General features: G+C 30.6%; 1 protein-coding gene across 2 annotated transcripts in view; it reads right to left on the bottom strand.

Moving 5' to 3' along the window:
* Positions 1 to 12,309: 12,309 nt before the first annotated feature.
* The window catches only part of LOC132736001 (nostrin-like), a 29,953-nt gene continuing 27,416 nt past the window's right edge, over positions 12,310 to 14,846 (bottom strand). For both annotated transcript variants that reach the window (XM_060723055.1, XM_060723048.1), the window contains exon 16: positions 12,310 to 14,333. In XM_060723055.1, coding sequence (XP_060579038.1) covers positions 14,227 to 14,333 — 107 coding nt within the window. In that variant the 3' untranslated portion in view covers positions 12,310 to 14,226. The remainder of the gene's footprint in view (positions 14,334 to 14,846) is intronic.

Here is a 14,846-nt window from a genome sequence, read left to right as displayed (position 1 = left end):
AGACTGGACTGGTATGGTATATCAGTATCATTAATTACGGAATATATTTTTTTTACCTTTCGTATAAATTCCTTCAAGATCTTAAATAAAAGTTGTCCTCTGTGATTACGTGTATTATTAGAATGTGTTCTCATGTCAATGTATGTTACATACTGAGATATATTTACAATACATTCTAAGCGCTAAGAATTTATTAAATGCTACTGTTTGAAAGCTTGATCATGTACAGAACCTGTTTTGTAGATAGTTAGTCAAAATGTGTATGTATAGATTAAATATCAACATACATTGGAGGATTTTTGAAATGATTTTCTTTTATCCAACGAAGATCACTTGATTTCCGAGATAATCAACACTGTATCTTAAGCATTAATAATAACAAAGAAAAACTTAAAGCAAGTTTGACAGTGGCTTATGTATTATCGTTTCACGTGAGAATTTTAGCAGGGTTCCGAGCAAGAAAAGGTCTTCCCAGGATTTTTTAAAGAATTGTTTTATAAATGCTTTAAAAATTATCAATATTCTTATTATCTATTCGAACCAGTGTGTTTAGTTAATTTGTAAAATTTCTCCGTTCCTTCTTTCGAGAAATAAAAAGTCCATTTATAAACAAAGTCATAAAAATAATAAAGAAATCTCAAGGGCTTCATCATTTGAAAACACAGACACAACCTGAAACTTTGACAAAATTTAAAATGATGCATGTCCCGATTGAAATGTGTTGAAATAAATCGACATTTAGATTTCAACTTTCACTTGTCATTCCTAGCATTTATCGGTTTCGGTTGTATTAAGCTTTCAGTGACACTGTCTACATGAGCTACTCTCATGCAAGACAAGTTCCGTTCTAGCTGCACTACACTTAATTAAGACCTCATATCAATGATTCATAATGATAGAATTCACTAAAAATTCAGAAGATAGTTATCATCTTACTTTAGGAATATATTGCTGGTAAAATTAAGAAAAGGACGTGGACACTTCAAATTGAAATATTTTAGCCCTTTAGGTAATGTTGTAAACTACGGCTAGCATTAGTCGGGAGATTATTAGAATGGGATTCCTCACTAATCATACATAATTTTTGTGTCAAGTTTACCAAAATTATCGTTCTCCTCAGAAAACATAAGAAGAGCTTTGATAAAAAGGCAGTAATGATAATAATGATGATGATGTTAATAACAAAAGAAAGAAACGAGATAAAATAATGTACATTTATTTGATAACGACAATGATGCTTTACATTATTATAACAATATCTATATATATATATACACTGTACATGATATGAAACATATAAATATCACTATTATAAATCTAAGGCCAAAGATAAAATTGTTTATTCCTGCTTTCAATTAAAAACAAGTTCTAACAATTATATGGACTTTAATTTAAGTCCGTGATTAAACCCATCAAATATACTATGCTATTTGAAAAGACGTCATATAAGATCATGGAGGCACAAAAACACAACAAATTTACAACTGTAAAATCATGACTTCCTTTTACAAGTGAGCAAATATGGAAGTCGACTGGTACGTCTTATTATAAACCTTAACCACCCGAGTTCCTTAAATGGACTTGTCCAACTTCCTTGTTTGGAGTTGCCCAATATCAATTTTAAGGGTATATCAAGAAGAAAATTACATTTACTATAACGCTTACAAAATTTAAGATTTGCCATACAACCAAAAACATCTTATTTTCTTTTGGTCTGAAATTTTTTTCACACCAGAAAATCATTTAATCGAACAATCAAATTAACAAATTAAAATAAAATGCATTTTCGTGACTATTACGTTTTCCATGATAATTCGAAAGAAGGCAAATCAAGAACCATTACGAGCAGATCTATATAATCTAAAGTAAAACAATTTTGTTACAAGAATGTAACATAAACAAGTGTGTGTTCTCTACAGTCATTTTAACATTTGTGTCTAGTCATTAATAAATAGAAATGATTTATGTATACAAGAACATCTTGGCAACAATAAACAAGTTTATCCCAAAAATGATATACATTAACATGGATTGCCCCACAGTTACCCCTAAAAAATACATGTTTTTAGGGAAAAAATACACTTTAACATTGATAAATTCATTACACAAGTTATTATATTAAATTAGAGAATAAAAGTGATCAAATGAACAAATTTTAAACCATTTGCTTCTGAATTTGTGTAATAGACAGACATAACTTTAGAGTTTGGAAAGATCTGTTTGTAGATCTCGGGATTTCTATATGTATATGGAAATATCATCAACAAATAGCCACCAACTGTACATTTATATATGATCTTGTCTGGCCTCATTGATACATTGTACTGTATATTATTTTCTTTTGATTAATTTAAGTACTTGGTTTCAAATAATATGGAACTTATTTCAAATAATAAAGGGTTTCAAGATTTTTTCAAACTTTTTTTCTAACATAGTTCAGATTTTCATTGGACATTTGACATTCTGTGACCGTCTCTGACCAATCAAGTACTTGACAATACATGCAAGTACATGACAATACATTTTACACATATTTTCAGAAGGGTTTACTTGATCAGGTTTAAATCTTACATTTAAATCAGGTACAAAAATTCAGTGTCTGAATCTAGCTCAGATTTTATGGAATTAAGATCTTTTTTTCTCTCTCTATTTTTTTTTGCAAAAACTTGCTGCATGATCAGATCTTTTATGTAATACATTAAGATCTGTTATATTATAAAGTATTGGATAAAAAAAACAGACTCTTATCTATCTAGGCATTTAACTGGACATAAATGAAAACAGGTATTACTCAAAATAGCAAATTGCTTGATCAGCATTTTTCATACAAGCAAGCAAAATGTTGACTCACATCAATTTTATTGCCCTTTTTCTTTTCTAAACTCTTCTTGTTAGATCTGAAATGTCTTTCTTTTTTAAATTTGTGAAGAAAATAAGATAGCGTACTCGTTTATATACTATGGCATGATGTTAATGCCGCATCAAATGAAAAACAAAAATGTTAAAAAGTGGCTTATAAATTTTTGGAAGCCAGAACTATGGTGCCTCAAAACGTAGATATACCCTCATTACACCTGAAAGTTCTTGTCAAGTGTAAAACAGATTCCTCACAATGTCTGTCAATCATTCAATTTAACAACTTCTAAGCATTGTCTAATTAGATTAGATTCATGCTTTCTAGAACAATAATTTTCATATCATTATCATATTGGACATGGCAGTTTAACACCTTGTTCCACCTCTTACAGACAGACAGATTAGACAGAACAAGTACCACAAACACACTATACATTTTTCCTGGTCCATGTGCATAGTCTTCTAATGCTAGCAGCATATTTATGAAAATAAATTTAAATTTATTTTAATCAAACATAGTTGTATAACTGATGAGATTTATACAATGAATTAAAAAAAAAAAAAATTAAAGAAAAAGAAACACGGCCATAAATAACCACAAAATGGTTGAAACATGTATTTTTAGTGAGATTTTTTTTATATAACCAAATGTTTTATATAGGGGGTTAAGCAGGATCAATAATAATTTTCTGTATGATTTAGTATAGTGTATATACACATATACAATTGTAAAAACTTATGAATCAAGTTTTTCCTACCTATATTAATCATAGACTGTATCCTGAAAACTAACCAGTACTGGAGTTGTCTGGTGTCTAATGAAACAACTTGTCTAAAGTAGGGGCTCAAACACACAATCCCTCACTTCAAACACTATGTAATATTAAAGATTTATAAAAAATGTCTATAATAAGTCTAAAAATTCATGCAAAAGTTCTAAAAGTAACAAGAGAGAAAATGTGTACACCTGTATATATAATGTATTTTACTACAATATCTCCTAGACTTGGCACAAAATAGATAAAATTTGAATAATACAAGCCATAAATAAACATAATTATCTTCTACAACATGGCATAGATTTGGTGTCCTAGTGTAATATCTTTAACTAAATATTTGTAATACACTAACTAATGACAAATTTAGAGGCGACACAATGAAAAATTCATCTAAATGTATATATAAATCTGAATGCTAACACTATTTATAATACATTGTATATAGTGACAGTGTCTATTCTAGGAATTGAAAAATAGGGGTGATTTTCCCCCCTCTATTTCAAAAAAGGGGGCGATTTTTAAAATCAAAGGGTGCCAATATAAACTGCCAATGTTAAAACGTCTGCATTAAGTTTACACTGAGGCGTTCAACCGATGAAATAATTAAAACGATAATATTTATTTAAGGCAGCAGAAGTTTGTCCCCCCTTAATTTTTAAACGAAAAGAAATTATTACAGAACTGCCGCGATTGATTATAAAGGGATTTTGGCAATACAAATAATCAAACTATCTTTCACGTCTAGATCGTAGCCAAGCTAGGAATTGCCTCATTTTTCTTGATTATTTACTACACTAAAATATCGCCCAACTGTCAGACCTAGCACACTAGTTCCAGTCGATACGGAACATTCCGTTAATTTCCGTCAACTCACGTAACCAGTACCATACGGTACTAAATTATTATAATTAGCTTACAGTTACCTCCCTTCGGTTTTCGGTGTTAATGTAAACAAAACAACCAAATATAATGCGGGATGGAAGTTTTACGGTTTTATTAACTTTTTTTATAGATGCGCGATTTTCACGCACATGATTTTGAATTGTGCACGATCTGTTAAATACTAGCGTGAATCGCGCAATTGCACGTCCTAGAATAGACACTGATAGTGAACATTAAATTACCATCATGAGATTCGAGATATCTTATATTTCACCACTTCAGCCATCAGTAGTATGCTTTTGATAGTTTAAAACAAGAGAGTCACTTTGGCTCTATAGCGCTCTAAGCATTTAAATTATGTCTTACAGTGGAACATTTCAAAGTTATTCATATATATATTACATTTTTTCTTATCTTGTTTAAATGACAGCAAAAAAAACCCCAAACATAACAAAATCTGACATATTTTGTAACATAAAACAGACAGCACCTATACTGGTTGGGGAGATAACTTCGGCTGGTTGATAAACTCGGCTTTTTGTAATTAAATCAAGTTATCGAAATTTTTAATCTAATCAAGCTCACCATCTCACACTATCCCTGGAATTCGACAATATCTGGAAATTTTGTCAAGTTTGGTAAGATATTTAAAAAATAACACAGACTTTTACTTGTTTGTTTACAAAACATGCCTATAAAAAGTACGGGAATCCCATTGTTGGGGATGTACTATTCTCCGGTCCGGTCGCTTCCGGTCTCCGGTCTCTCCCGGTCTATTTTGACCGGAATTTATGGGAGACCGGCGAATAGTATCATATTCACTAGCCCGGTCAGTGCTGGTCTTCTAAACATTATTAGATCTTTCTAGATGAAAAATATGTTGATATAAGATTTTTTTTCGTATACAATGTATCTGGTTTCAAATTAATTGTTTTTATTATGTATTTTGTGTTGTTTTAATTATATATATTCATCAAAGATAAAAATGTAAAAGAGTATTAATTACGGGAAATGACATTAAATATTTTATTTGAGCATAAAAGATTATAAATAAAAAAAGCATGTTAATTACGGGGAAGTCTGTTAATTGGTTAATTATAAAGCGGTTTACACAAGTATTTTTTTCCACTAATTAATAATTAAATAAGTGCAGCATTAATATTATAACGACTATAATAGACAAAAGAAAAAATAATCCGGCCTGTAAATAGCGTATATTGCAAATGATGACAATATCTAAAAAGATTAATTTTTCAAATAAAAGAATTAAACAATGAAATGGAAATTAAATAGTATTTTTGTATTATTACCTTCATTGAGATCAAACAGTGAAACAAATAAAATAGATGTGAACGCATATTAATTGAATTCAAAAGAAATACGTAGAATTTGAAATGTGTATGATTTTGATGCTCTTGTTTTTGTTGTTATTGTTGTTGTATTGCATGGTATTGTTAATTGTAATTAAATATTTCGTTATATGAATAAAACATTATCATTATCACGTTAGATTGCGATTTTTTTTTACATTTTGTAAATGATAAAATACATGCATAATGTAACATTTTAATTTATACATATAATTGTTTGTTTTTTTTTATATTCATCAACGTAATATCGTGATTATCAATGGCAACGGACATATACAATCATTTATAACATATTTGTGTAACGCATGATCAACACCACACTTGTTTATCGTCCCTTATTATGTAATTGCTATAAGCGAAGTCCCCATCATTAAACATCTTAAGATATCTGTCTCACACCTGATAAAAATATGACACTGATTAAATTACCATGTTGATCATGTTTAGCATACTTTTATTTTATTATACAGTTATTGTAATATCTGTTTTAATTTGTCCTTTTCTTCATCTTTTATGAAAATGTTTTCCTTTTTTGTGTTATATGTGTTATTTTTACTACTGAGTTATTACGTTTATCACTTTTTTTTTATTTTATTAATTTTAAAAATTCAATTGTCATATTTACCCACGATTATGAAATTATCTAAAATTAACTGGAAAAAGTAAATTTAACTACGATTAAACTTTCAATATATTATATTCATTATTCTTTAACCATTTGTTTTATTTATATCAATCAATTAAATAATTCATAAAATCTACTTTGTATCTTAAAATTTCTTCACTAAACGCGAATAGCAAATTAAATAAAATGTTTCATAAATACCATAAAAATGTACCTTTTTATTCAATTATTGTATGTATTATTGTTTTTATGATACATAAAAAATGAAAATGCTATTATTATTTGTAGAATTGAAAGTTTATGTACCAGTAAAGTAATAATAATAATAAATAAACTTGACAGATGATCTGTGTTAATTAATTATTGTAACTAAACTAAATGACAAACATTCAATTTTGGAAAAAAAAAACTTATTTATTTGTTACGATATCAAATAAAATATCTGCTCCAAAACCGGGAGAGACCGGGCAATAAACGTGTGATACTATTCGCCGGTCTTAAGTAAATTCCGGTCAAAATAGACCGGGAGAGACCGGGAATTACCGATAGGAGACCGGAGAATAGTACATCCCCCATTGTTGTGCGCATGTGCAGCAGATGCTCATTTTGAGGCCCGCATTGGGGTACTTTTATATATTGACCTACTACCGGTAAAGCAGATGACGTTTATGTATACATTTTGTTGATGAAATTCAGACTCACTTGTGTCTTGCTAACTCAGAAAAAAAGCTGATTACACAATCTTTAAGTGAAATGGATTGAAAGACTGATGTTAAATGCTCCTTTTATATGTTATTGTGTAGGTTGAATACCACTAAATTAATTTCTTCTTCACTCTGTTAAGCTGAGCAAAAATAAATTTGAATCACTAATTCTTTAACTACATATTTCGTTATATGTTAATAAATGAGAATGCATGTGTTTTTACGTAAAAATGATTTATATGTTACATAGTATGTTGCATATAAATATCGTGTTATCATAGATATTCATTATATTAACGTAATGCTCAAACAATTTTGGTAACAAATATTTTTTATTTGACATAAATGAACAGCAAAGAAATAATAAAATGTCTAAACATGTTATTTTATGTTTTAAATTACTCATTTAAGAAGAAAAACAAAGAGCCGGAATTATCTACTCGCGTGCGTTTAAAATATCCTTTTTACGTACGTCTTCCAGGGCCTCTCAAAATTACCCGTTATGTTTCCAAATATAACTTTTATGGTGATACCGGAAAATCGAAGAGCTGAAGTTTATTATGGTGCAAGATTCATCAGAATACGTAAACAAATAAATGAAATATGCCCCCAAAACTCTGATTTTCGGCCGAGTTTATCTCCCAAACCAGTATATATTTAGGCCATAAATAGAAACACTTTACTAAACATATAACAAACATAAATAAATGACTTATGTACTAATGTAAGAAACTAATATTACTGGAAAGGGTGAACAATTTACCCTTTACTATGATTAAAACACAGATAATAGACTTGTCTAATTTATGAATTTGAAACTGTATATTGTATATATGTGAGGAAGTATGGTATCAAAATAAATAAATCTATGAGTAAAGAGTAGAGAGACTGGCAAATCTATATATAGATATACAAGCTGGCCAGGTTCTATAATGCTGTTATAAACATGTATGTAATGTGACATTAAGCCTATCCAAGTGTTAATTTTGAGTATACCGACAGAAGTCAAAATAACATAAAATTTTGCCATATATGTTTCCAACTTTATATTTTGCTCCATGAAAATAATTAATAACTCATTTGACCAATTGAAACTTGTTTAGATATCACATGTAATTCACAAGTAAAATTGAATGAATATAAAGAGTAGGGAAGTCTTTTATACTTTTAGCAGTTTTTTATATATATAAATATATTGCCTAATCATATATTATGAGCAATAACAGTCAATCTTTTGAAGTATATACAACCTTATTCAACTGACAACACAATAATAAGCATAAAGTCACTTTACAAAAATTAAAATGAAGAAATTGAATTAAAAAATCCTAGATAGGGGAGAATGAAAACAAAAATAAATAGTTGACAATAGAGAGATAATAAAAGGTGCATTGACTCCAGTATTCAATCTCTAACTCTATAAAAGTACTGGTAGTGATTTCAATCATTCCGATTACAAGAAAAATATTGTCACATATGACATTATCCATGTTACAGCTCCTCAAAAAATAAGTGCATTCTTTTCATAATTTTTACAGCCCTACTCACAACTACAAAACATTATACGGAGTACAAAGAAAAATATAGCTTATAGTAAAACAATGTACGTATTATATTAATGTGGAATTCAAGAGGGATTTAATGAAATAAGACAGTGTTTAAGTAACAGTGGAGAAAAAATAATAATACAAGTGAATAAATATGACTTAACAAACATACAAAATCACTGACTTTTATTATATATAAATACTGGAGATATGTATATAGACCAGTTCATTGGTGTAGAATGATAATAGGAATGATATTGTGTCAAAAACAACGCCCACAAATCAACGACTACTTATTGTGAACTCATTTTGTGGGCATAAAATTTCGTGGTTTGCCACCAAGGGACATTTTTGTGTGTTTTAAAATTCATGAATTGTGTATTTTTGCAAAGTAAAAATGCAAATAATATTGCTGAAATTCTTTAAAACTTTTTGTATTTGAGAGTGCTTGACTCCTGCTTTTTAGCTTAGCTTAAACAATTTATCCCTGAACCTATCATATCCAAATATAGAATTTCATTACAACAATAGAGCATGATTTAACAGTCAACTATAGCATAAGCAAATCCTAGCAGACAAATATTGGTCTGACTTTGCAAGCCAAAATTTTAAATTAAGGACTGACCATAACATGTCATGTGAAAATCTCAGTAAAGAAACTTTTCAATCTATGTTGTATGTCTTAAAAAATAAAATTATAATTCACTTATTATCTAAATTTTTATCCTGTTTAAATTATGTGACAAACATGTCTGATTTTAAATCTGGAATGGCTCATTAGTCGTTTGACCTTGCACCTGCTGAATTTACATAATGGATTTGCCCAACATTGAAACTGGAACAGTCCATTCAATGTTTAAGGGATCTCAATATTAAAATAGCAATACTGAACTGCTAACAGTAAAGAGCCAGATGGTAAAGAGTAAACAGTTTCTGTTCTGTTAGGGGGATTTTTGCACATTTTGACCTCTTTTTGGTAATTAATACATGGATTATAAGTGCCGTTTGCAACATGTAAATTACTTTCTTTGTTTACTTCACAATATCTTACTTTCAAATACATTTTTAAAATTTTCATAAAAACTAGAACTATCACTAAATGTGATTAATACCCCCACAAGTCTGCTTCGGAAATGAGGATGTTACTAGTAACAGAATACCTTTTAAAAGAATTGAAACATAGAGTTATGGTTGTGGGAAATTAAAGATAATTGTTGTTCATATATGTTGCATTTCCTTTGAATGTGGTTGGCCATTGATGAAGTTTAATTGAATTACTCTGTAATAAGTCCAGAAAGACAAAGAAAAAGAACAAAGGGCAATAACTCTATAAATACTGAAGATAGAGTAATAGTTCTTGTGCACTGCACTTCCTCTTATTGTGCTTGACCATTGTATGAAGTTGTTTTGAATTCCAACCAGTATGTTTTAAGTTATGCACCGGACAAGGAAAAGTATCAAAGGGCAGTAACTCTGTATTTTGTCAAAATGGAGTTATGGCTCTTGTGCACTGCACTTCCTTTTAATGTCCTTGACAACTGTATGAAGTTGTACTGAATTCCAAACAGTAGTTTTCAAGTTATGCTCTGGACAAGGAAAAGTAACAAAGGGCAATAACTCTGTAATTAGTCAAGATGGAGTTATGGTTCTTGTGAGCTGCACTTCCCCTTATTGTGCTTGACCATTGTATGAAGTTGTTTTGAATTCCAACCAGTAGTTTTCAAGTCATGCTGTGGACAAGGAAAAGTAACAAAGGGCAGTAACTCTGTAATAAGTCAAGATGGAGTTATGGTTCATATGCACAGCACTTCCTCTCAATGTGCGTGACCATTGTATGAAGTTATAATGAATTCCAACAATAAGTCTTCAAGTTATGGTCCGGACAAAAGAAAGCAATGGAAAAGAAACAAAGGGCAATAACTCTGTAATTAGTCAAGATGGAGTTATGGTTCTTGTGCACTGCACTTCCCCTTATTGTGCTTGACCATTGTATGAAGTTGTTTTGAATTCCAACCAGTAGTTTTAAAGTTATGCTCTGGACAAGGAAAAGAAACAAAGGGCAGTAACTCTGTAATAAATCAAGATGGAGTTATGGTTCTTGTGCACTGCACTTCCTCTCAATGTGCTGGACCATTGTATGAAGTTAAAATGAATTCCAACAATTAGTCTTCAAGTTATGGTACGGACAAAAGAAAGCAATGGAAAAGTAATAAAGGGCAATAACTCTTTAATTACTTTAGATAGAGTTATGGTTCTTATGCACTGCACTTCCTCTCAATGTGCTTGACCATTGTATGTAGTTATATTGAATTCCAACCATTAGTCTTCAAGTTATGGTCCGGACAAAAAAAGAAGGCAATGGAAAAGCAACAAAGGGCAATAACTCTGTAATTACTTTGGATAGAGTTATGGTTCTTGTGCACTGCACTTCCCTTATTGTGTTTGACAATTGTATGAAGTTGTTTTGAATTCCAACCAGTAGTTTTCAAGTTATGCCACGGACAAGGAAAAGTAACAAAGGGCAATAACTCTATAATTAGTCAAGATAGAGTTATGTTTCTTACGCACTGCACTTCCTCTCAATGTGCTTGACCATTGTATGTAGTTATATTGAATTCCAACAATTAGTCTTCAAGTTATGCTCCGGACAAGGAAAATGCTACGGACAAAAAAAAAGCAATGGAAAAACAACAAAGGGCAATAACTCTGTAATTACTTTAGATAGAGTTATGGTTCTTGTGCACTGCACTTCCCCTTATTGTGTTTGACAATTGTATGAAGTTGTTTTGAATTCCAACCAGTAGTTTTCAAGTTATGCCCCGGACAAGGAAAAGTAACAAAGGGCAATAACTCTGTAATTAGTCAAGATAGAGTTATGGTTCTTGTGCACTGCACTTCCTCTCAATGTGCTTGACCATTGTATGTAGTTATATTGAATTCCAACTATTAGTTTTCAAGTTATGCTCCGGACAAGGAAAATGCAACGGACGTCTGGACCGACCGACCGACCGACCGACCGCCCGACCGACCAACCGACCGACCGACCGACCGACCACCGAGTGACTCCTATATACCCCCCCAAACTTCGTTTTTGGGGGTATAATAAGCATGAATCTGGAGGCATATTGCTGTAAGACCACAGTACAGTTTGTAAGACCAGTCAGTTAAGTGGGCAGTAACCTCAATTACATATAAATTGAAATGATAAGCTATTACTGAAATGAACATAACAAAGAAAGCATGATAAATACAATGGCAGGAGGCAGGCTGAACTTAGTACTTATAGTGAACACAGGTATTAAATATTTCTGTTGAAATTTAAAACACTCTTAGAGAAAAGCATATGTACAAGATACCTGTACATGTTAACATTTGATTGTTATGATGTTTAATCATAATATTAATTACATTTGACTGCTATATGATGTTAAGCTTCAGTCTAATTACATTTTATTTTTATTATGTTTAACAATATTTCTAATAACATTTGACAGTTATACAATAAGAGGGCCCTCAATAATGTTGTTATAATTTTTGACTCTACCCTTTTGTTTGTTTGATTGGGTTTTACGTCACATCAACACAGTATAGGTCATATCGGGACGTTCCAGCTTTACTGGTGAAGGAAGACCTCAGGTGCCCTTCCGTGCATTATTCCAGGCACGAACGGGCACCTGAGTAGAACCACCGACGTTCCGTAAGCTAGCTGGATAGCTTCCTCACAGGAAAGAATCCAAAGTCCCTGTTGGGATTCGAACCCACAGCGGTGAGGGGCAAGTGGTTTGAAGTCAACGACCTTAACCACTCGGCAACCCTTTTTGTATATTTACATTAATGTATTCATGAATGCTTGTGTATTGATATCAAATTTATATACGACATTGTATATTTATATAATAAAATATGATTTAATATGATTTTAAATTTTAACTGTAATAACATTTGAATGCCATTATATTTTACCAAAGTTTAATTAGATATTATTGCTATATAATTTTTTGACCACATTTTCATTTCATTTGCTATTTGATGTCTTACAATAGTTTTAAAGTAGGTCAAACACTGATATACAAAAGTAATGTTTATCTAACAATATATGCAGGTTTTTAAACTGAATACCAATGCTACGTTTATACATGTATGTTATAAATAAAAATATAAAAACTATATTCAACTCCATATTTATCCATGCCATTTCCACAATGATATATATATCTTAGAGATTTTCATTTAAAGTAAGGCGGAAGAAAAATAATATTATTATTATGATATTTCTTATTCAATTTCTGCAAAAGAAAAATAAGATAATTTTGTATATATCACATACATGTACCTAGTAATGGGAAATAAAAAGTACAAACATAGTTTGTTATGGGAAATTATCAAGTTAAACATAGTTTGTTATGGGAAATAATCAGGAACAAAATAGCACACCACACCATTTGAAGGAAGGATATTATAAGATGAATGTAAGATCGTAAATTACAGATAAAGTTATAATTATCTTAAAGAACAAAAAAACAACAAAACAACAACAGCAAAAAATCAGAACATGTAGTGTCTTTCTTCAGATGTTTAAATATTGCACCATAATCAATAATGGCCAACTTATTAATTTAATCAAACTATCTATGCACCAATATAAGACAAATACTAATAAATTTAGTAAATCATATTCTATTTTATGTTCAGAACAATTCAGTCTTGTTTTCTTTGCTAAATATTTCATATATATTTAATATATTAAGCATCAATAGTATATAGAAAATTGGTAATAATGTTAAATACATGTAAGAAATACTAAAACGAAATTAATTTACTTTCAGTTTTCAGCCAATTTGTGTCAGGTGTGTTACAGACTCAATTAAACCAAGTCTACAATTTCATGTAATTTTGTGGTGATTAATGATTCCAAAGGATCACTTTGTTTCCAGATTTTTTTTACATGTAAGTTACATCTAGTATCACTATATTTCTAATCAGATCTGTTAGGTACGAACATAGACGAAAACATGCATCAACAAAAACTTATTGCACATTCTATAGCAAAATGCTTTTAACCAGTGACATTTAAGATAAAATTACATATTTAACTTGGGCTGTCAATAAGTCCTCTGACTTTAATTAACAATAATACCCAACTAAAATGCAATATCTCTTTAAAGATTCTTTGATGAGGTTTTTCTTTTACTTCTCTGTTACACAGAAACAGCAAAACTTAATATAAGTTACATGATAATATTTTATGTAAGACCATTTTTTCTAATGCCATTGACAGAACTTCACAAATCTCCCTGTAAGCTCTTTTATCTTTGTCAACTTCCATCATTGTACAACAACCAGTCTATTCTTGGTCCAAATTTTGTATTCTTAAGTGTCTGAAACTAGTCAAAAACTTCTGTTTTATCACTTCAGAAGTTTGCAAATATTACATTTGGAAATCACTGTATGACAAACTGACCATCATATTTTCTGAACATACGTGGCTGGGAACATTCCAACTTTACCATTCAATTCTCCCTGCCACCAACCATCAGGCTGCTTATCATCATAGATGTTTATTACATCCCCTGAAATAGAAAAAATACATCAAATTGTCATAATATTGCATGTTTTCTCCAATGTTAATTAAGTAACACTTAGATACTGTCAACCAGAGACCTGGTATACTACATCAAGGCACAGCCTCTGGGAAATATGCTAGATTAAGGGTTGACAATATCCACAATCAAACCTGACAGCTATGTTTTATTAATTCTATAATACTGAAAAGCTTTATAACTACCAAACAAGAAGTGCCGCAATGCGACGAAAACCAGGTTTTCAACGACCAGATATCTAAGTGGCAATCCAAAGCTGCCACGCAGCAAGTTTGGTGTTAAAAGGTCAAAGCAAACTCAAGTTATAACATGAAAACTAAATACATTAACTTTGATCACAGACACCTGGGTAGCAATCCAAAGCTGCCTCTTGATATAAGCTACCCATTCATCAAGTTTGGTGTCAATAGGCCAAAGCAAACTCAAGTTATTGAGCTGAAACTGAATTTCTCTTTTAGTAACAGTGACCTTGACCTTGATGAC

Source organism: Ruditapes philippinarum, unplaced genomic scaffold (genome assembly GCF_026571515.1).
Source record: "Ruditapes philippinarum isolate M1 unplaced genomic scaffold, ASM2657151v2 ctg854_1_1_1_1, whole genome shotgun sequence".
In the NCBI taxonomy this organism is placed as follows: Eukaryota; Metazoa; Mollusca; class Bivalvia; order Venerida; family Veneridae; genus Ruditapes; species Ruditapes philippinarum.
Note: the sequence above shows the minus strand (reverse complement) of the source record. Positions and strands in the feature narration are given on the sequence as shown.